This window comes from Meles meles, chromosome 14, assembly GCF_922984935.1.
Source record: "Meles meles chromosome 14, mMelMel3.1 paternal haplotype, whole genome shotgun sequence".
NCBI classification, from domain to species: domain Eukaryota; kingdom Metazoa; phylum Chordata; class Mammalia; order Carnivora; family Mustelidae; genus Meles; species Meles meles.
In genome coordinates this window covers 31,860,710-31,885,322 of record NC_060079.1, presented here as the reverse complement: position 1 = coordinate 31,885,322, position 24,613 = coordinate 31,860,710, and the positions used below count along the sequence as shown (strand labels likewise).

At 36.3% G+C, this 24,613-nt stretch overlaps 1 protein-coding gene across 1 annotated transcript in view; it reads right to left on the bottom strand.

Moving 5' to 3' along the window:
* The window catches only part of VWA8 (von Willebrand factor A domain containing 8), a 333,349-nt gene that overhangs the window by 128,341 nt on the left and 180,395 nt on the right, over positions 1–24,613 (bottom strand). The window contains exons 22-26 of the mRNA XM_046028286.1: positions 12,490–12,565; positions 10,484–10,619; positions 7,930–8,049; positions 5,505–5,710; positions 4,129–4,280 (exon numbers count right to left, since the gene is read on the bottom strand). Coding sequence (XP_045884242.1) covers positions 4,129–4,280; positions 5,505–5,710; positions 7,930–8,049; positions 10,484–10,619; positions 12,490–12,565 — 690 coding nt within the window. The remainder of the gene's footprint in view (positions 1–4,128; positions 4,281–5,504; positions 5,711–7,929; positions 8,050–10,483; positions 10,620–12,489; positions 12,566–24,613) is intronic.

The following is a 24,613-nucleotide window of genomic DNA, read 5'->3' as shown; positions in this document are numbered from 1 at the left end:
ATAGTATCTTTATTCCTAAATAAAAGATACTATTTTTGAAGTCAAAAATAAAAACTCATTTTAAGAAAAAACAAGAAAGCTTTGCTTTGAAATTTATTATCTATCCCTACCATAGCAGATAACTGATAGGGTTTTAGTTGGGTCTTTAGACCTAGTTGTGTGTGTGTACTCATTTTCCCCTCTAACAATGACACCTGAAACTCAATAGATCAAATTATTTTTTTTAAGAGCTCAGATTTTAACCCAAATCTTTCTATCTCTGCCTAAATTTCTCGCAGTGTGACTCCTTATTTGGCTAGGTCTGCCATCTCTTTGGCCTATCCTATCTCATGTATTTGAAACTTGAAAGAGAACAATAAACAAACAAACAAACAAAAAACCTCGGGAAATACTGGTGGGAAGAGGCCAATGTAATGAGGGGGTCGAGGTGGCCAATTCTGATCTCAGTACTAAGAACTGGCGATATATTAGAGATCAGGAAGAGCTGTGTTACGCATGACAAGCATGGTAAAATAGCCACCTAGGCTATTTAGACTCAGCCTAAAAGTACCAGGTTCAGCAAAGGTTTAGTAAAGAAGATAAGTCATATTCACCTCATAACAGAATACTGGACCTTTTAAAAATGTGCAGAAACCTATGAGATAGGTACCATCCTGCACTCTTCAGGAGAACAAAAGGGGAAGTGACAGCATCTTCTGGGAATTCACCAAACAGCAGGAATGGGAACATCACTGAACAGCCAAAATATAGTCTGACTGCAGCTGAGGAAGAAGGTGCTGTAGAAAATGGTACCAGCAGTGCTCTAGCATCATCTGTGCCCATGTGAAAACGTCCTTCTTCTACGATGTCTGCCTTACATCCCTTCTTAGTTATACACAGTGGGTGCCAATTATTTTTCCATCCCCATCTTAAGCGTGAATGTGAACACCTTATTCTGGACTCAATGTAATTTTGCTCCCATCCAATAAACACTATGGCTGGATTAGAGAACAAGATGAAGAGGCTGTAGTAAGGATTTTTCATTCAGGACAAAGTGACAGTAACAATTATTAAAACATTTTGTCTTTCACAACTATCATATGATCTCCTTGATATGAGGACGTGGAGATGCAACATGGGGGGTTGGGGGATAGGAGAAGAACAAATGAAACAAGATGGGATTGGGAGGGAGACAAACCATAAATGACTCTTAATCTCACAAAACAAACCGAGGGTTGCTGGGGGGAGGGTGGTCAAGAGAGGGGGAGTGGGGTTATGGACATTGGGGAGGGTATGTGCTATGGTGAGTGCTGTGAAGTGTGTAAACCTGGCGATTCACAGACCTGTACCCCTGGGGATAAAAATACATTATATGCTTATAGAAAATAAGAAATAAATAAAAAATTAAAAAAAAAAAGAAAACAATCTTAACAAAACAAACAAACAAACAAAAAACATTTTGTCTTTCTTTTTTAGGAACAGAAGCCCAATGAAGACCTTCTTCACTGGCATAATATATGCAGAGGTGGGCAGAAGCAGCTTGGAAGAACTGGGTTAGCAAAAGATCTAGTGAAGTACAAGATTTAGCAAAAGGCTTAGAAAAGTCAAAGCAAATTAGAAGACCACATGGGGACAACTTTAAAACTTCAGAGGTCTATGTGATTACTATTAATGATGTGCTATTCCAGGGAGAAACAAGAAAATGTCAGTATTACTCCTTTCTTATTTGTTTTTATAAGGGGAGAAAATTAAGATTACATTAACATGCAAAGGATGTTAGAATAGGAAGGAATCTTATTAATAAATTTAACCTTATTAACTTTATGAAAATGACCCTATATTCTAGCTTCACTAGGACAGTCTTATTTTACATCTCTTTTTACAGTTATTTTTATATGCACCCCCTTCCATTGTTAAACATGTACTAATTAGATGTTGTCGACTATAATTATGCTATTTAAAATGCCCTCATTTTGTCAACAGGCTAAGATGTGTTTCTCCATCACTGACCAGGCACACAGGTTCAATATGTGACTAACTGTTGAATTCCCAGGCCATTACTTTGTCACTTACCATGCTATCCTACCCAAAGTAGATGACCGATTGTTCAACAGTAATAGATGTATGGAACCTGTGGATCCCACTTCAAGGGCAACAAAATGACACCACAACTCTTGAGCTGCCCTAGTCTTGTAATTTACCAGCATGGAAACGATGCTGTGAATGTGCAAACTGTAGTATACTATTATCTCCAACCCAAGGGAAAATTCACTCCTCTATGAGTCTATTTTTAGCTATATGCAGTGGGTGGACAACTAGCTGTTTCCATCCCCATCAGAGGCATGAGTGTGACCATCTTGTTTCTAGGCTCAATGTACTGTTTCTACAGATAAGTACTAGAATTGGAATTAACTTGCCAGAATTTTTCAGTTCAGAGCTGAAAGCTGGAATGAACAAGTTAAATCATTTTATCTGTATTCCTTAGAAACTTAAAATGCCAACCGTTTTCTTTTGATTGATCTTACCAACTGATATATATTTTAATTTTTATTTCAAGTTGTTCAAGCATCCAAAAAAAAGTTATTTTTAAATCATAAGTCTGGTTTCCACGAAGCCAAGACTCTATAGAAATTTGTTAACAGTAATAAAAACTATCTTACTTCCAATTGAAAATAAAGATATAGTTCATATAAAAGAAGTAAAAAAACACGAACACTTATAGAAGTTTGCACATTAAAGATAATATCTTGAACTCTCCAATATAAAAGGTATGCTATTGAGTTAGCAAACTAGTTTCAAAATGCCTACAAACATTGCTAATCAATCAGTAAAACCGCAGAGAAAATTGTATGTCTTAACAACAGACACCAAATGACTCTTTTCAAAAAAATTTACTCATTCATTAATAATATAAACCAATTCACTGATGATTTCAAATATAACTCCATCTTGTGCTTTTACCACAAAAGGGAAATATTTGTTTCTCTTTGAGAATCTTTGAAAAAACTGTTAAAGCTTTAACAATTTATTTTTATTTGTATATATTCTGACAAGTTTTTATAATAATGTTAGAGAATAAATAAATAAGGATGATATATCCACTTAGGATATATATGTATATGTATGTATGTGTGTGTGTATAGCTGGACTAGTCATTAATTTATACTTAACAAATTTTTTTTCTTTTTTAAAATTTTTTCTTTTTAGGGGGAAGCAGGCTCCCTGCTGAGCTGAGAGCCCAACACGGGACTCAATCCCAGGACCCTGCGATCACGACCAGAGCCAAAGGCAGAGGCTTAACCACTGAGCCACCCAGGTGCCCCAACAATTTTTTTCTACGGAAGTTGAGAGTGCCTCCTATATGAGACTAAATTTAAGTAATAATTTAAAAGTAATTATTGTCCCTTGAGAATTATGGTAATTGACTATTTTTTAATAGAAAAGATAGCATTAGATGCATTATCACTTGAGTGACAAACATCTAGAACTGCGTTCTAGTGAATTTGTATCGAACTTAATTACAAACTATATCAGCTATCTTTCTGGTAAACAATGTATTTGCAAGATTCTTTACTAAGGTTAAGTACGTAGCCCATAATTACAAAATAAAAGGCAGGCAATTGGCCTCCGTGAAACAAACCCACTTGTTTTCACTATCTCTTTCAATCTGTCAAGCTGAAATAAGAAACCAACGTTCTCTTAAGTTAATATGATTATAAATTTAGAAAATGATCACAACAGAAAAATATATGATGACATAAACAAGATCTTAACGAAATACATATTACCCCTTTATGTAGCCTTCATGTTTGTACCATGATTTTGCACTAGATTAGGAAATGGGAGTCATAGTAATTCAACAAAAGGACAGAGACTGTTAAAGAAACAAATATTTCCCTTTATTTGATTACATTACATCTACTCACGGGACAGTCAAAATAATTAAAATTCTCAATCTATAGGCCTATAAATAATGCTATTTGACTGAAATCCAGCCAGCAAATAGCAACATACATGTGAAAAGCTTACTTATGGAATTTCCACCCCGTGCCAGTTTAGCAGCATGTAACAGTAGTTCGGAATTATCACCATTTAAGAATGAGAATAGTAACCCGCAAGAGTATTTGATCAATAATGAGTTTGCCTTACTCCTTCGCCAGCTGCACACTGGTTGGTTTTGCTCCGATAGGTATTCCATATTTGTGCAAAGTGTTAATCAAAATCTCCCTCATGTCATTGTTGTAGGAATCGAAGTCAAACACATTCCTAACCACGCTGGAGAGACCTTCAGCGGGAAATTTCTGTATTAATAAAAAAAAAAAAAAATTCCTTATGACACATGTGATTTATAAAACTGATAGAACAATAATGATTGAATCAACCTTAGCAAATATTTACAAGCCTTGTCAGGTAACAAGATAGGAGGAATATACACATTCTCCTTTTAATGTTTGCTCTGATAACTTAATATTTTCTTTTTCAAATAAATACTAGAATTTGAAGGGGCATAGTTCCTTCTCTCAAATGCTAAATCAGTGCTTAGATCCTGTCTGGTGACTTCCACTGCCTTTAAAATGAGTAGTATATTGACAAAATTAAAAAAAAATGCCATTTATATAGATAGAGGAGTGTTGAATATCTGTACAGAAGTAATTAGAGAAATCACAGGTCTATGAATAAATGAAAGAAAGATAAAGGAGTAAGAAAGAAGTAAAGAAGAGCATAGTAAGTACAGTGAATAGACAAATAGGAAATAGAGGGAAAGAAAAATATTACTAACAGCAAGATTCATACTGGCTGGGTATTGGGCACTCTGTTGGCTCTGTCTTGATTTTCTTTAGGCTCTGGGAAATGAACTGGTCTTTTCATGGCTTAATATGCAGAATGAAGCTCTCTATTTTTCTTTCTAGATTTTCCTTAGAGGGTTGGGGACAGGTCAGAGGTCATGAGTCATTAGGTTGTGACTTTCTGCTCAGAGACTATGATTTATTATACAAGTAGAACTGACCTCAGTTTTTTGTTTTCTTTACCATGGTGGACTATACATTGTATTTGGCTACAAAGAACTGCATTTTCCTGTCCATTTATTCTATCTTATAGAACTTTCTTGCCATATTTACAGGCATATCATAAATACTGTTAGTTCCTAGTAAGTTTTCTATCTTCACGTCTTGTCTTCAAAATGGAAATACTGCCACATGCTTGTTGTATAAAGTCGAACAGTGGTAAAGTTTCACTGCATCTCACTCTCTTGTCTTCCCTCACCCCTCAAAAAACCCCCACCAAATTTCCCAGCTCCTTGGTAATGGCCATGGCATAGAACCTTGCCTAAGTCAACTCAAAGGCTAAATGTCAACTGTTCATCAGTCTTCCAGATTTAAAATTTAGATTACAAACACTTCATATTTTATCCGAATCAGTACTATATCTTAGAAATGGAAAGACTTGGTATACATTAAGCAGTCTAAAAAAACACCAAGATTGATGGTTTCTTTTAAACCTTTATGCACAGGCATATGGCGTACCTGTAAATGTTTCACTATGTTGACAACTTCTCTGGTAGAATAAGGATAGTTAATAATACCCTGGTCAGCTAAACTCCTCAGCTCTCCAAAGACAGCCACAAGCTTCTGAAGGATGGGCTCAGGCACATTTGGTCCATATTGCCTAAGCATTTTGAGCTCTGAATGGGGTTTAGGATTATCAACTGCATGGCAGCTAAAAATATCACCTATAGGAGAAAAGAGATTCACATTCAGCATGCAAGGAATCCATTATAATGCCATAGGAAATACGGAATGACCATTTATTTATTTATTTAATTTAAAAAAGATTTTATTTATTTATTTGACAGAGGGAGACACAGCGAGAGTGGGAACACAGGCAGGAGGAGTGGGAGAGGGAGAAGCAGGCTTCCTGCTGTGCAGGGAGCCAGATGTGGGGCTTGATTCTAGGACCCCGGGATCATGACCTGAGGCCGAAAGCAGACACTTAACGACTGAGCCACCCAGGCACTCCCGGAATGACCATTTAAAGAGTCACTGGTTGTTCACCAAAGCACTTCCATTTTTAAATGTGTAAAACTGCACAGAAAGCCTGTCCAACAGTAGGATTGTATAGAGAAGAAAGCAAATGACTGACGCAAAAGAAAAGGAAATGGAGTGATGTGTGGTTTATTCTTCATGGATTTTTCTGTTAAAAAATTATGTAATATCTGAATACAATCCCACTGGGAGATGCTCAAATAAAAAAGCCAAAAAAGGGAAGTCTCCCTGTAGCTCTGCCAATCCCACTCCCTCCCCTACAGGCACCCAGGATTAACAGTTCAGTGCATTTATTCTTCCATCCCTGCATTAGTCTTTGTAAAAATGCATACACACAAACACATAGTTTTAGTGATTAATTCCTTTTTCACTGGAAAATACTCTTCATATTGTTCTGAGACTGTGTTTCCAACTTTAACACACATTGAATATTTCAAATATTATATACATCTATCCCATACACGTTTCTTTATGTACACCAAAAAGGGAGAGTTGGTATCATTACTCTAGATTGCTAGAATACACTTTGGAAGTTAGTTTTGGAAAAGTAAGCCTTCAGAGACAATGTCTAAATTAAAATTAAGAAAAAGGAATGTAGAAACACAAAATATTTCAACTGTAATTTAGGCAACTGAGATTATCCTAGAACAGCATAATCTATGCTCAAGAGAGATGGATTTCTCATTTAAAAGTTCACGTAATTTTATTGACTCACAATCCAAGACACCAGGGGCCAAAGGAAGTTAAAGTAAATAGATTTGTATTATTTAATATGTTCTTTTCAGAAAGAATTTTCTAGTTCTTAAAAATCATTTAAATCATACGGGTACCTGGGGACTCAGCTGGTTAAGTGTCTGACTTTTTTTTTTTAAGACTTTATTTATTTTTTTGACAGAAAGAGTGAGAGAGCACAGCAGGGGGAACAGCAGAGGGAGAGGGAGAAGCAGACTCCCCACTGAGCAGGGAGCCCAATGCCGGGCTCAATCCTAGGATGCTGGGATCGTGACCTGAGCAGCCGCTTAACGGAATGAGCCACGCAGGCGTCCTGAGTGTCTTGCCTTGTTTTTTTCTGTTTTTGTTTTTTAAATTAACATAAAATGTATTATTTGTTTCAGGGGTACAGGTCTGTGAATCATCAGGCTTACACAATTCACAGCACTCACCATAGCATACCCTCCCCTATGTCCATCACCCAATGTCTTGACCTTTGATCTCAGCTCAGGTCATGATCTCAGGGATGGACATTTGGGTTCTTTCCATTGTTTGACTATGTAAACAATGCTATATCACCTATCTTTATACTTAAATCATTGCATGGGTAATTCTCTTGAATAAATTTGCTGATATGGAATTGCTAGATCAAGAATTCTACTAGGAGACTGTGCCTGCTTCATACTGAGTATGAGAATTACTGTTATCCAGAATTACCTCCTTGCTATACAGAAGAGAAGTCCTTCTAAAAAGGCTCGTGATGATGAAGCTTATCTCAGGACCATTCTGATCTATGTGAATCAGTCTTCTCAGAGCTGGTCTCAAACTCTCAGTTAGGGGGATGTGACAAAAACCAAAGACTACAAACCATTCCTTATTTTGTGTTTTATTCTAAGAGGCCCTAAACAACAATGTATAGTGTAGTTGTTTGAGAAAATAGGCTATGGAATCAGAGAGACTTCGATATGAAGCCAAACTCTAATACTCTTACCTAAGTAACTCCAGAAAAAAAAGGATCCCTCTGAATATCCAATGTTCTCCTTCTCTACAGTGGGGATAACAAATATTCTCACAAGGTAGTTGTGATGATGACACAGTACACAGCAGCATTCAGTGACAGCCACTTCAGCATTGTTACTAAGAATATTATTATTGTTATTAATATTTTTGTTATTGTTTTCATTATTGTTTTTACCTAAAGTACCGAAGAAATCATTGCCTAAGAAAGGGAATCCAGGTCTGTTGGCCAAGACAATCATTCTAAAGTCAGGATGAATCACAATAACATTTTCTCTTCCATTAACATTAGCAGAATCTGAAAAACAGAATTTCTATTTAGTCTTTATTGATATTTGATAATTCTTAAGAATATCAAGTTATAGCCTTTAAAATAATATAAGGAATCATGCTGCTCCATCATAAAAAACTCTAAAAATCTGGCTGTCACAATTTGGTTACAGTGAAAAAAAAATTTTCTGAGAAAGTTTGCTTAAGAACAGAATACTGATAAAGCATATACTGAATTTTACAGGGACTTGTATTTTTATGTAAATTCAATGTACATCTAAAAAGCAAACTTGTCCAAATATTATCTTGCAGCACTGAAACCTGACTTGAGATGCTATTATTCCTTTAAAAAAAAAAAAGGATAAGAATCCATAATGAAGGATAATCCAAAGGACACTCAAAGGATGACCCAAACATCCTTCAGATTTCATGAGATCAGCAGCTGCATCACTTGCCTGCTGTTATGCAGCTAAGGAGTAACTCCTGGTTTAGATTACCTATCCTGAAACTTAACACAGAATAAAGGCCTTAAGCACCTAGTCAGCTCACAATGTTGATTTATTTCCAATTAAAGGATTCTACTTCAGTTCTTAAAATAAGTGACTGCAAGTTCATGGAAGCTTCCTTTGTGCAAATGTCAAAAAGGTAGTAAAGATGTTAAGTATTATGTTCTACTGGCTGATGTACATTTCAGATAAAACTGCTAGTCTAGATGATAATTTCAGTTGGTAAAAACTTTACTGTAGTTATTTTCAGAAGGAACACTTGTCATCTGGGTTTATTTAAATTCCAGCCTTAGGCTGTCCATCTTTTAAAAAGGATAGCTGTGAAGCACCTGCAATTTTATTTGCTATGAGTCTATAAGAACCTACATTTATCCTTTTTTAATACAATCTTTCAAATATGCCATATATTCATGTGCTAAATACAATTAATGTCCTTAATGTTTGATCCCTTTTAATTTTAGTTGTGGTAAATAAAGGGTATGCCTCACAGGCAAAATTTAATTAGTTAATTAAAATAAAAATAACAATAAAAAATGAAAACTTAAAAAGGAAAGAAAATGGAAAACAAGGCCCTAGAAGTAATACTTTAAGAAACCATGTTTAAAAGGCCTTAGGGGATCCTGTGTTTAAAATGTTGTATACAATTAAATTGGAGTTTAAAAATTAGGATGACTCCTTTTCTTCTAGATTACTCTTCTAAAATGTATTAGAAAATGTAGACAGTCACCAAGAGATAATCACTCTTTAACTACACTTTTGTTTCAGCAGTTCTTTCTTGTATTCCATTCACTATCCTCAAACTGTATCTAAAAAGGGCAGACAGAACTTTAATCCTGAGAGACTGAATAATCTAAGAGGTAGCATTCAGGCTGTCTAGCTCAAATTCTCATTTTTTGCATAAATTCACTGTGAAGCTGGCATTTACTTATATTTATATTATTTATGTTTTATGCTAATTTCCTAGGCTTGGAAATTGCCATCTTCCAATGATAATATTGAAGAAGAACCTCTCTGGTGATGTACCTGTGTATTTCTAATGGGTTTTCTTTACATATTCCCTTTGAATATTGAAGATTTTAGTTATTAGTCTCAATTTTTTATGGTTACCCTGCTATTGGCTATATATATTTTCAATGGCTAGTTACAGATGTTCAAGTCTTTTCATCACACAAAAAAATTAAATTAGAAACTAGAAAATATTCTCATGTCACATCAGACAATTTGTCTTTAGGTTAAACAGACTGATGAGACTCATGGATCTACAGTTTTCCTAACAACAAGAAAAAAAAAGTAAATAAATAAATAAAAGGAAGAAGATAGTCCAAAATGAGGATGGGGTGTGTGCATGTATGTGCAAGTGTGTGCACGTGTGTGTATACATTTTACATGGATTTACCCATATAAAATCCCTGGTAATTTTTTCTAATTGAGTAATAATAAAATTAATTTTAATATTATAAGTCATAGAAACATGCTAGAGCTTTTAAAAAAAATCCAGATAACAAAAGAAAATAAATTACACACAATAATGGATAAATGAGTCTAATAAGGATTATAGTTGGTATTCTCAGAGTAGAAAAATATAAAGCTGATTTGTCTTAAAACTACTATGGAGGGGGGTGGGAGGTTGAGGAACCAGGTGGTGGGTAATAGGGAGGGCACATACTGCATGGAGCACTGGGTGTGATGCCAAAACAATGAACACTGTTATGCTGTAAATAAACAAATAAAAAAAAAAAAAACTACTATGGAAATTTTCAAAGGTGCACTCCGGCAACAGAAATGTGAAACAAAGATAGATTCCGATGTACTGACTTTTATAAATGACTGTCAATACAGACAACCTCAGTTCTAATGAACTTATGCTTGTTACTTGCAGATAAGTGTCCAGCTAAGTGTGCGATTTGATACCAAAGATGTGAACTTTGTATGTAATGAAAGCTTTGTTATACTCACTTGCAACAATGCGTCTTCCATCTGCTAGAATCATTTCTCCATTTTCCACTAGAGTTTTTAAAATACAGGTGACATTTGTTGGGGCTTTGTCTGCCTCATCTACTACCAGAACATGACCCAACTTTACTGCTTTAACCTTTAAAGACAGAACATTTATCATAAACAAACAAAATGAAAGCAAATGATTCAAAATTTTTATTACTCATTGCTTTGGGTTTATAATAGTAGCTAGTTTTATTTAAGTTATGGATGTACTACCACAAAAAAAGTGTGTAGCAGAGCTGGAAACAAAATTTATTAATCTCCACCAAAAGCTTCACCTTGTTACTAAACTGTTAACTCTGCGATAATCACTTTATTTCCCTTTACCACCATAATTATTCCTACGCTGGTGATGTCCGCACTTCACACCCCAGAGTAGGGGAGATTTAAAACAAGTATAACCAATACAGAAATTAACGTGCCTTGGGAGTTAAGAAGACTGAGACATCACAATCAAGAGTGGATATTAGACCACTGCATTTGTTAGGGCTCCAAAAGAGTGTAGGATTTTAGTGGAGCAGAATGGATGGTGAGGTGGGTATTCAAAATAAAAGGGAATCAATGGTCAAACTCAAGAAATCCTGGGCATACTTAGGAAAGAGTGAGTATGAGTAGTCTATCTTTGCTGAGGCAGAAATTAAATGTGAGAAAAGAGAGAACAGGGTCTGAAAAGGTAGATCAGGTCTCTGCTACTAAAAACTTGATTGCCAGACTGAGAAATACGTACTTTATCTCACTAAATAATAAATTCATAAAGACTTATGAGTTCAGGCATGACAGGAATGAAGCTTGGAGCTACACTTTAAGATGTTCTATCTGGCAGCAATATGCAAATGGACTAAAAGGGGATTACTCTAATAATTTGGTAAAAAAGTGGTTTGGGGGACCTGATTTTAGAAAAGGCATGGAAATGTGGAAATCAAAAGCATTAAACTGATCTGAAGAGTTTTTTGGAGGTATAAGTTATAGTCTTGGCAACTGATTAGATGGGAAGTAGGGAAAGGAAAAATAGGAAGGAGCCCTAGGTCTTAGGTATCTGATTAAGTGGTGACGTTATGAAGAGAAAGAAGGTAGGAAGGAGGAATGCTCAATGAATTTAAATGTAAACCCAAAGCTTATTTTTTTAATAGTAAGAAATTTCTCATAACATAAAATAAACCATACAATAAAATTTTCTCGTTATGTTTTGGCAAATAATTTTAAGGAAATACAGATTGAGAAACAGTTGATTCCCTCTACCACAAATATTTTATTCATATTCTAAAAAAAAAAAAAAAGCTGGTAAGGGTTTTTCTTTCTAATTTTAGGGCAAAAGTAAACTGAATTTAAAAAGAGGGAGAAAATATATAGCTTTCTAACAATAATCCAACTTCAGCCTTCACATCTCTGTCCAGGGAAAGTCAGGCCCAACCTGGGAGAATTCAGGAAGGAGATTCTAAAGACTTCAATCACTTCGAAAACCTCTGACCACAGAGGTTCTCATGTTGGCATATTTGTGCCATTGATACAAAAGCACACAGAGGGACACACCTGGCAGGCCAGCATTTCTTTGGGTCTTATGTGAGAAAGTGAGGAATGGGTCTTTCCAGCTACCCAAAACATGGGGCTAATATTTTATTGATTGAAATCTTAAAAAAAAATTCTAGAAATGTTATCTAATTTCAAACTCTACATATTTGAAAAGCGCAAACTTTAAAAAAAAATTCTGGAATGATAAAGAAATCATTAGAAGATTTCTATCATTCCCTATATCACTCCAAAGAGGGAACAGAGTAAGAAAACATTTTATTTTCTCAATTATCTGTGTTTAAATGTCTACTCCCCAAGTGACATATGAATGTTTTCCAGTTAAGACTGAAATCTATCAAAATATGGGAGATTCACAAATCGCCCCTCAAAGGCTGAAATACAACTACCATTCAGAAAAATACAGTCGAGAATATTCATAAAGTTGGATTACTAACCAAAGGTGAGTCTTCATACACAATTAATCCATCTTTAACAGAAGGCTGAAGAGTAAGGGTTTGTACTGTGGTGTCCCTAAAGTTAAAACAAAACATTTTATAATTAGCAAGAAAATACACTGACATGAGTAAAAATATAGCACAGGAAGACTTCTTTTTAAGTTTTTGTTCACCATCCTACTTTTCTCAAAATGAATAATAAAAAATGCAATCCCATTCAGCAACACTATTTTGTAGGTGTGAATACAAATTACAAGAGTTTAGGAATCCATTCAGGTTTACAGATTATTCAGGTTCTTTACTTCTCTTTTTCCTTCTAGGAATTTCCCTTGTGACCATTTTACTCCTCAAAATTACCCTCTAAGGTGAAGAGGAGAGGTTACAAAGATATACTTGCATTAAAGAAACAATATTTATATTATTTGAAAAGAATTTTTACGGCGAGTTTGGTCATGACTGGTGAGCTCATGTGGCCAATTAAAAGCAATTCTGTGAATTACACATTCTGGCCCAAACTGCCATCAGTGTGTGCAAAAGCCAGACTGTCTCACTTCAATTTTGAACATTTCTCCTAGGATTAAGGCAATCCTTTTCGTTTTCTTAAATCTCTTTGCTAGTATGTACCAGACCTTCCTTTAGATCAGGATATTCGAATTATTAATAGTGAGCTGTGACTTCCTCACATGATGAGATATGAAGTTCATATCACCTAATAATATTTTTGCCAAAAATATGTACATAAGCTACAGGTGATAGGAAGATCTACACATGTTCAAGGGGACCAATTTTCTATCTTCATCTTCTACATATACTCCATCTTTAAAATAAAAAATCCTATGGCCATCCTGATCATGTCACACAGAGAATTAAATTACTTTAAAAATGTGAATAGCACCTGTCTTTATAAGAATTCAAAGTCGTCTTTTCAAACTACCCTACCACTTATTCAAGTAATGAATGGAGTTACAGTTGTGTTCTTTTGAGTACCTACTATGTGTAAGACTTGGGTTGTGAACCTCAGACCTTAGAGGTATAATGTGCTTCTGAAATTTCTCCCCAAATGCTACCATTTATCGCATGTGTATCTCTTAAAAAAAACAATAAATACCATACAACACTCACAAATAAAGCAAACTTGAGACATCATTCTAGTGAGTTTTTGGTTTAGCAAAACAAATTTAATCAAAATCAGTCAACTACTTTGAGAAGCAGTTGTGGGGTAGTGGAAAGATGATTTTGGAGTCTGACCAATCAAGATTGAAATTCTAGTTCTTGTCATTTATTAGCCATCTGATCTTGGAAAGTAATACAACCCCCACCAGGAGGCTCAATGACGGAACACTGGGAAAGTAGCTGGCACAGCGTATGGAGGACAGAAAGCGTCTATGTACATGTCAGCTTTGGCAATTTGTTAATCTCATTCTTGCTTTTGTTGTGACTGAAAGTTCTTGCCTATCTAACTTCCATCTATCTTCGGGTTTTAGCATAGTTGGTTCTAGGCAATCCCCTCCTTGACCCTTTTTAGACCAGGGTAGGTGACCCTACTCTATGTCCCCTTTGAGCCCTGGATCTCCCTTATTCCACTAACACACTGTATTGTAATTACTTATTTTAATATCTTTCTACACAGACTATAAGATTTAAGACTGTGGACCACATCTGTCTGTCCCTCCTCCTGTTCCTAGCAGCTAATGGATGTCTGGCTCTCAGGATGTATTTAGTAAATATTCGTTGAATAAATGAATGCATGAACAAAATGACAAAAATGCTAAAAGTTAAAAATCGACACTGTAGCTTGTAATACAACACACAGTATGTGGATTTCCAAATTTATTGGACCATGGAACTCCCTCCCCCTTTTTAACAGAGAATCTTGAATATAGAGCCTACTTTAGTAAATGTTGGATTATATTAAGACTGACTCTCCTAGATTTAGGAATCTTTATTTATAATATTTTATTATTTTATTAATATTATAATAAAATATATAATATATAATATTTTATATTTAATATATATTATAGATATTTTGTTAATTTATAAGTACACATTAGAAAGTACAGTCATATCAAGAAGGACACCTGGGGTTGACTAGTCAAGGGATTACTGGGAATACGGTTTATGTCATCATGGACTCCAACTGAGTTGAATTTAGACTTACTAAAATACTAAATTATGGGTAAACTCTGAGGAACTCCTCCACTAGAGTCCTCATTTACCAGGGCCTGAGTGGGTATATTGGAAACACAATTATCAGCATTTACAATTTCTAGACTATCCAGCTTCTTTGCACCTAGCTTGAAAGGCTTCTCCCTCGAATTTGACTAACTGGCAACTGACTGGCTTCTTCAGTGAATTCCCTGGAGACCTGGCCTATTGCCCTTCTTGACCTCTATTCCAAGCTCCCATTCTCAAGATTCTGGGTCCCATGGGTCTGATGCCTGTCCCGTGATCTACTGCTTCCTATAGCCCAAGCACTATATTTTACAAAGAAATCCATATTTTTCTTTCATATTGGCTAAAATTAAAATTAAAATGTGTTTGAAATAAATCCTTGAAGATGTTAAGAAAAGCGAACACATATTGTGACACTTTCTTGGTGCTTATCAACTTTTAGTAGGAATCATATATATTGTAATGATATCTAGTCATACACTCATTTTCCGTATTCCTGGGTCTTATAAGTCTCCCGTAGGACATACTTTATGGTATCTTCTACCAAAAAGTTAATTTTTAGAGTTTTAAACAAATAAGAACCCAGTTTAACTAATTTCACTTGAATTTGCTGTTAATATTCTAGCAATACAGAAGGGGGGGTGAGGACGAGAAAGGGATGTGTTCACACAGATTTTTATAGCAATATAATGAATTTCTCACCTCATTCGTCACATATTTAATGGGCAACAACATGACACCTTCCAGCACCAAAATGGAAAAAGGAACTCTTATATCATTGTCAGTGGGAAGGAAATTCAAGCTGAATTCCAATTTAAAAAAGGCAAATATAATTGTTCTCTAACACTTAAATTCAGATAGGATACAACTTGCCAAATTAGATTTATCAAAATACTTCTGTGCTAGAAATAAAAACCATAGTTTGATGGAACATGCACAAATCAGATGATTTCCAAAAGGGACTACAAATGAGAATGAATACAAATGGAAAACATTGCTTTTAGTTGAACACTCTGTGAGAAAGAGGAATTTATAGGAAAAAAAAGTAGTTTTGTTCTATTCTTTTTATTGACCCTCCATCCTATACATCAAAGGAAAAGCAAAGGTTAGTTAAAATATGTCAAATAATATGCAATTAGAAAAAATGTTCAGCTTATATGACACTAAGTTTCACTGGTTACATAAGAGTGGAAAATACCCTACTATCTACTGCAGAGTACTAATACAACAAGAAAAAAGCTTGTTTTTCAAGGTACCTTACAATATTATGAAGTTCAACCTAGTTAAGTGATAAGGTAATCATTACTGTCACAAGTAGCATATGAACTGATTCTTAAAGTCAGTATAATGATTCTTTTGCAGAAACATTGACTAAAATCATTGCTCTGTATTTAGGAACATCTTGGATCAAAAGATTTTAGTTCTCCATACAAATAGGCAATATACCCAAGAAAATATTTTATTTGCTACAATTTTAATTCTATTACAATTTTTTCCCCTCAAGAACAGCTTTGAAGTAAAAGCTGATAAAAGTTTAAAATGATTTCAACAATATTGGGGAGAAGGAAATTTAAAACACACCTAAATCACATTTCCTTAGCCTACGTTTAATTGAAAGATGGTTTTCCAGTATATAACTGCTATCTGTAATATTGAATTAGACTGTTCAGCTAATTGCTGACATAAATGTTCTCACTTCTCCCTATCCTGCAGACTAAAGCTGTCTATCAATTAAGGCCTGTGTAGATAAAGGGGTTACTCAAGAAATATGGTGCTAAACTCTATTCTTTTTAACTTTTTTTTAAAAAAATTAGAGTTATTAATGTTTCGATAGAAATTTAAAATCATTCCTGATGTAATGAAAGTAATTATATAAAGACCAGGTTTTTGTCAAAATAAGGAAAAAGAAAATTGGCTTCTGGAGAGCAAGCCCAATCTGTTCTTGGAATGTTGCTTGTAGAGGTACATTAAGCTAATACCTGCTAATTTACAGAGAAGCAAGTGATCTCAAAATAGTGACGTTTATTTTGAAAATGGTATTTTAGTAAGTTATGTTTAAATTGGTTACGGTCAGCTTTCTTTTAGGAAAACAACAGTAGTTAAACATAGGAGTGAAGGAAGAAAGAAGACACCTGAGAGTTTCAAACAGCTAACAAAAATTATCTCTAACTTCATAGTTCATTAAATAAAATTGGCTATAGGAACAGACTGCTTGTTAATATAAGCCAAACATGAGAAAGGAAAGAGAGAATATGGCACACAGGAGGCACTTAACAAATATGTGTCAAATATTTTTAAAAGAGGGATGATCATGAAAATAGAAATAAAGAGTAATTTTTGCCAGAAATAGATAAGCATAACATCACTGATTGAAAAGTAAAGGATGCTGAAAGATATTTTCAAGTGAAAAAGAGTTCATGGCATCATCAAGAATATCATCTCCACAGGCTTATTTTAAATAATCAATGAAATAAAGGTAAGGGACACAAATAATAATTTTCACCAATAAAACAGAGAGTGGTATTTGGACATAGCTAATGGCAACAAATTTAAGATTTAAACAATGTTTACAAACATTCTGGGCTCTCCTGAATAGCAACACACCATTTCCTACCCTTGCCTATAAAAGGCAAAAACATTTCGTCATGTTCAGAAACTTCCCAAGGCCCTCAAACAGAAATAGCCACTAATATAGCAATCCAGCCTACGATACAAAAAAAAGACACAAATTAGCTGTGATTACTGCAGTGTTTGTTAAAAACCAGCACTGGCCTAAATCTGAGTCCTCCAATGTTGGTCAATTACTTAATCTCTCAAAGCCCCAGATTACTCATTTCTACAGAGGGAATTAAAACAGAATATATGAGGAATGTAGTAGAGTAGAAAGCAAGGAAGCTCAAAGTGGAGAGAGAAATAGTATTATTGTATGTGCTTTGAAATGCTTTGAGGGAAAAGTCCTTTTAATAAGATAAGCAAAATATTATTTCTGCCAAAGTGACTGAAAAGACTCCAGCTCTTAAAATAGCTGTTTGGGAGGACAAACAGTTTATTTAGTAGTCAATCACTCATCACTAATGTGTCCAGATGCAAAAAATCCTAACAAACCATAAAAGAAAGGAAGACATTAGGGGGATAATATTTATGGAAGGAAGTCCACTGTGATGCAACACTCCGCCCTTCAGGGGTAGGTTCTCACTGGGAACAGCAGGTAGAAAACAGCCACAGCAAAGCAGTCATCCAATGGAAGCTAAACATTTCAAAATATGCCTCATTTTCAAAATCTGCTTCCCTCCTCACATCTCCTAGCACTATATTAACACTTCTTTAAAAAGAAATTCCTCCAATACGCAAAGCCATGCTGATAATCAAATCTTTTAACTAAATCTGAAAGTTCTGAGCTGTCCAGCCTTTAAAAATAAATCTACTAAAATGATATACTTGAAGATTGGATCTTCTGTCTCTACTCTGAAAACTAGCTCCTTGACTTGGTAAATTTTAGGAACTCAACATGATCTAATTTCTTTGTGGGAACTTCATTTCCCCTTTTCCAGCAAAAAAAGAAAAACGGTTATACCTGGTCCCTTATTTCCCTTTCCCCCTGACATTTAACAATGCATTTTCTAATCTGTTTTTTTTTTTAAAAGGTTTTATTTATTTGACACAGAGATAGAGAGTACAAGTAGGCAGAAGAGCAGGCAGAGGGAGAGGGAGAAGCAGGCTCTCTGCTGAGCAGGGAGCCTGATGTGGGGCTCGATCCTAAGACCCTGGGATCATGACGTGAGCCGAGGGCAGCCTCTTAACGGACTGAGCCACCCAGGTGCCCTCTAATCTGTTTTTCAAAAAGAACAGAAGAACAAAATGCAGATTCAGCTGCAAAGCTGAGTGAGTGGGCAAAGATACACACACAGATAAAAATGTGTAAGGCTGGGGAACACAGTGTCCACTGGGTAAATCTTTATCAGTAAATATAGTAATGAGTTTAATTTTTATTTTTTAAAAGCCTCAGTAATTGGGTAACAACATAAAAGTATGAAAGAGCCAAAATTTAATAAGTGCATACCCTTCCATATCAGGATATTACCGAATCCTTCCCTTAATAAGTATGTATTGAATATTTACTAATGGGCATCACTGTAGATGTTGGAGAAGTATCTGTGAACAAAGCAGGTAGAAATTCCTTCCCCCGATGAGCTTACATTCATAATATATTTAAGTGAACTTAACTTGCCACACTAATAATGTGCCATCTTTGGTACAGTATGAACTAGACCTTGCGTGAGATTAAATATCAAAAGATGTTTTACCAGGTATTTTATCATCTACCAGAGATTTTCTCATTTTATTCAAAACGAAAATGAAATACCTATTTTATTTATTTATTTATTTATTTATTTAAGAGAGAGAGAAAAACAGTGAGAGAGGGAACACAAGCAGGGAAGCAGCAGAGTAAAAGGGAGAAGCAGGCTTCCTGCCAAGCAGGGAACCCGATGCAGGGCTCGATCCCAGGAACCTGGGATCATGACCTGAGCCAAAGGCATACAGTTAACGACTGAGCCACCGAGGCCCCTGAAATACCCATTTTTGATCTCTTAAGACAAATGAGAAACAGCCTGCTGCTACTGAAGTTCATTAGAAGACTTATGTCCGCCAGTCCTCCATGATGCTGGCTCAGCACGTGTCTTCTGGTTAATAACCCAGAATACATTTTCCATAAATACTTATTGCCTAAAACTCGCTATGTAAGTTGCATTTTGTATATGTCATAATATTATTCAGTATACTATAATCTTGAATTATCTTATCCTCATTTCTGACTGTTCATCAACTTAAAAAAACTCACAATGCTGGGTGTTAAATTTATCACACTTCTAGTACTCAGGTCAAGTAGAAAAATAGGATGTAAATAAGCATTGTAGCTAGAGAACTCTTAAAGGAAATCCATGTTTAAATTTTTTGTAATATACCTACTATTTTATTAAGCTTTTATCAGAGCTTTTTCTTAAAGGAAGATGCTACTGCATCATAAGAAAAACAAGATATATCACATCTATTTATTTATTTAAAAGCTATTTGCTTTTATTTTTTTTATTATGTTCAATTAGCCAACATATAGTACATCATTAGTTTTTTTTTTTTTAAAGATTTTATTTATTTATTTGACAGAGAGAGAGATCACAAGTAGGCAGAGAGGCAGGCAGAGAGAGAGGAGGCAGAGAGAGAGGAGGAAGCAGGCTCCCTGCAGAGCAGAGAGCCCGATGCGGGACTCGATCCCAGGACCCTGAGATCATGACCTGAGCCGAAGGCAGCGGCTTAATCCACTGAGCCACCCAGGCGCCCCACATCATTAGTTTTTGATGTAGTGTGTGGAGATGAGCACTGGGTGTTATAAGCTATATTGCTTTTAGAAGCAAAAGTTTAAGAGTTCATTTCAGTCTCAGCCATTTTCCAGTGCCATTTTATTTATTTTTTATTATTATGTTCAGCAAGCCAACGTACAGTACTTCTTTATTTTTTTAAGATTTTATTTATTTGTTTGTGAGAGAGAGAGGGTGCACATATGCAAGTGGGGAGAGAGGCAGAGGGAGAAGCAGACTTCCAGCTGAGTAGGGAGCCTGATGCAGAGCTCGATCCCAGGACCCTGAGGTCATACCTGAGCCCAAGTCAGAGGCTTAACTCACTGTGCCACCCAGGCACTCCCATTTTATTACTATTTTTTAAAGATTTACTTATTCATTATTTGAGAGGGAGAGAGAGAGAAGGCACAAGTGGGAGGGGTAGAGGGAGAAGGAGAATCCCAAGCAGACTCCATGCTGAGCGTGGAGCTTGACACGGGGCTGCATGTCATGACTTGAGATCATGACCTGAGCCAAAACCCAGAGTCGGCTGCTTAATGGACTCACCCCCCAGGAGCACCTCTAGTGTCATTTTAATGGCAGAGAAGGAACACATACCTCCAAGGACTTAGAGGTCAGAGGATGGGAGCAGAGCTCTAAGCACATTTCTTTGTCATCTTAAGTTTTATCTTAAAATTTGATGGGGATTTTGAAGGCTATTCCATAACATACCCAGTTGTTTCAATACAAAGACAGTTCAGTCACCATTAGAGAAGTGGCCATGAGGAGCTGAGCCAACACCTACAGGAAACTGGGCTGAGCTGAAGAGAGCCGACACGGCAGAGCCAGGCCAGCCTCTGGCCACCTTTGCTCTCCCGGCTGCTCTCTTATTTCTTGAGTCCAAATTAAGTAAATGAGAGGTTATAAGTGGCCATCATGTTTCCACTGCTTTATGAACTCTTCAGGCTAATCACCGTGGAGGGCCTCCAGAATGATACCACAAAGGCCATCACAGCGCTCTCTGACCGTGCTGGTGGGCATCCCATTAGCTCACCTTTTTCAGATATCAAGCAGCCTGTGTCCCGTTGGGACTTGAAAAGTTGTCTCACCTGCTGAGCAATCTCTTCTACTCTTACAGGATGAACAGGAGGCTGTGGTTCATTTGTCCTGTTCTCTCATTTGAGTTTAGGGATTACTGGTGTTTATTTAAGGTTAGTCAAGACAGCTCTAAAACCACACCAAAAAATGAAAAGAGTACTGAATATTCTTTACTAAAGAGTACTAAGATGAAACTTACAAAAATAAAAGGGTGTTTATAAGAGGCAAAAGATTAGACAGGCTGCTATCCATCAGTGCTACTCAAATGTCAGCTTCTCAGTGAGGCCTTCCCGGGTCAGCTTATTAAAAACTGTAAGCCCTCGTCCAGCAATCTCCTCTGCTTTATTTTTCCCCACGACACTTACCACCTGATGTACTATGCATTTTAATTATCTTGTTCTCACTCTCTCTGTGCCTCTCTCTTTCACGAGCAACTAGAATATAAACATAAAGGCTGGGGTTCTTAACTCTTTTGTTTCTGACGTAATCACTCAAGCTAGAGAAGTGACCAGGATATAACAGATGTTTCATAATGTTTGCTGAAATGTATGCCTTCCACTCAACTATTTCAGTCACATATTCTAAGGCTGTAATGAACTATTCGGAGTTTCCTAAGCACTGTGCAAATTGTGTATATTTTTTCTGATAAGTTTCTCTTCCCTTCTCCTCACTTTGCCTGTCAAACTATTCAGGCCATCCCTTAAAGGCTCAGCTCAAATGCTGTCTCCTCTTTGAAGCATTACTTGTTTCTCACTTCTATCCTCCTGGTTGAACTAACTGATAGACAGACAGATAGATAGATAGATAGATAGATAGATAGATAGTACTTTACACCAAATAACTTTTTAGTTGCTCATATGCCTTTCCTTGACTGTGAGGACAAAGCATACCATCTATACACAGGGGGGTATCATCTATATATTTAGTGCCTGTCACCATGGCTCATACCTTCTAGGCATGCAATAAATGTTTGTTCAAGAATGAATGAATGCATGAGTATATTAAACAAGTATGATATACTTCCAACATGGAAGGCAGATTATTAGGTATGATGGATTCTAAAAGATCAGAGATGCGGTTCTCAAGAAGCACACAGGACAGAGAAGTATAAAACAAATATAATTCATGTCAGAGCATGAGAAAGGAAACAACAGAAATTAAAACAAAGTTCATTGGGAACAGAGGAAAAGGCAATTAATTCTGACTAAAGAGAACAGAGTCTTTTTTTCTTTTTTTAAAGATTTTTATTTATTTATTTGACAGACAGACACACAGCAAGAGAAGAAATAAAAGCAGGGGGAGTGGGAGAGGGAGAAGCAGGCTTCCCACTGAGCAGGGAGCCCGATGCAGGGCTGGATCCCAGGACCCTGGGGATCATGACCTGAGCTGAAGGCATATGCTTAATGACAAAGCCACCCAGGAGCCCTGAGAACAGAGTCTTGATGATTAAATATTATTTTAACTGACAGGTACAGGGAGAAAATGCTTCCAGGCAGAGAACAGACAAACATGTAGAAGTTCAGTGATGCAAGAGAAATTTGGGGGAACACTGTCTAGAATATAGTTGCATGGAGGGGAGTAGAGCTGGCCAGGTGAGGTGAGCCAGAGTGTTCAGCTTTTAAATGTCATGCTCAAGGTTTGATTTTCATCTCATGGAAATGAAGGACCAATCACCTGTTCATTTCAGAGAGAGGACTCTAACCAGATGTCTCAAAGATGGATGGGAAGGAGGAGACATTGCATTTATTCATTTGTTTAACAAATATTTATCAAACATCCGCCATGTTGTCCAGACATCATGCTTGAAGGAGGCAGCTCAAAGACACATCCTTGCCCTTAGGGAGACCTCTATGATCAGCAGGGGAAATAGAGGTGGGAACATGGAAATGTGATAATAAATGACACGCACAATAGCAAAGACTGTTCTAGGTCAGTGGCTCTAAATATACTATTAGTGAACGTTTTTTCTGATAAGATACATTCTAAAATATATAAAAACAGTAACAAAATCTGATCTAAGATGAAAAACAATACCTTCAAAATGCTTTTAAATTCTATTTGTTAAAATACAAAAAATTGTTCTCATTAAAAATTAAAGAAGGGGGGCACCTGGGTGGCTCCGTGGGTTAAAGCCTCTGCTTTTGACTCAGGTCATGCTCTCAGGGTTCTGGGGTTGAGCCCCGCATCAGGCTCTCTGCTCAGCAGGGAGCCTGCTTCCCTTCCTCTCTCTCTTCCTGTCTCTCTGCCTACTTGTGAGCTCTGTCAAATGAATAAATAAAATCTTTAAAAAAAAATTAAAGAAGGATATTGCACAGCAAAGGAAACAGTTAGCAAAACCAAACGACAACTGACAGAATGGGAGAAGATATTTGCAAAGGACATATCAGATAAAGGGCTAGTATCCAAAATCTATAAAGAGCTTATCAAACTCAACACCCAAAGAACAAATAATACAATCAAGAAATGGGCAGAGGACATGAACAGACATTCCTACAAAGAAGACATCCAGATGGCCAACAGACACATGAAAAATTGCTCCACATCACTCGGCATCAGGGAAATACAAATCAAAACCACAATGAGATACCACCTCACACTAGTCAGAATGGTTAAAATTAACAAGTCAGGAAATGACAGATGCTGGCGAGGATGCGGAGAAAGGGGAACCCTCCTACACTGTTGGTGGAAATGCAAGCTGGTGCAACCACTCTGGAAAACAGCATGGAGGTTCCTCAAAATGCTGAAAACAGAGCTATCCTATGACCCAGCAATTGCATTACTGGGTATTTACCCTAAAGATACAAACGTAGTGATGTGAAGAGGCACGTGTATCCTAATGTTTATAGCAGCAATGTCCACAATAGCCAAACTATGGAAAGAACCTAGATGTCCATCAACAGATGAATGGATAAAGAAGATGTGGTATATATATATATACAATGGAATACTATGCAGCCATCAAAAGAAATGAAATTTTGCCATTTGCGATGACATGGATGGAACTAGAGGGTATTATACTTAGTGAAATAAGTCAATCGGAGAATGATAACTATCATATGATCTCCCTGATATGAGGAAGTGGAGATGCAATGTGGGGGGCCTGGGGGGTAGGAAGAGAATAAATGAAACAAGATGGGATTGGGAGGGAGACAAACCATAAGAGACTCTTAATCTCACAAAACAAACTGAGGGTTGCTGGGGGGAGGGGAGTCGGGAGAGGATGGTGGGATTATGGACATTGGGGAGGGTATGTGCTATGGTGAGTGCTGTGAAGTGTGTAAACCTGGCGATTCACAGACCTCTACCCCCGGGGCTAATAATACATTATATGTTAATAAAAAAATTAGTAAAAAAAAATTAAAGAAGGATATTTTCCAGGAGAACAAAGTGACTGATATACTTTAGTATTTGTGTGATATAAAGGTCTAGTCCTAAATTCAGTTCATTTTGAGACCTGTTAACGGCTACTGTTGCTAAAAAAGCACTCACAAAGACATGGAGATCTGAATAGAAGGGCA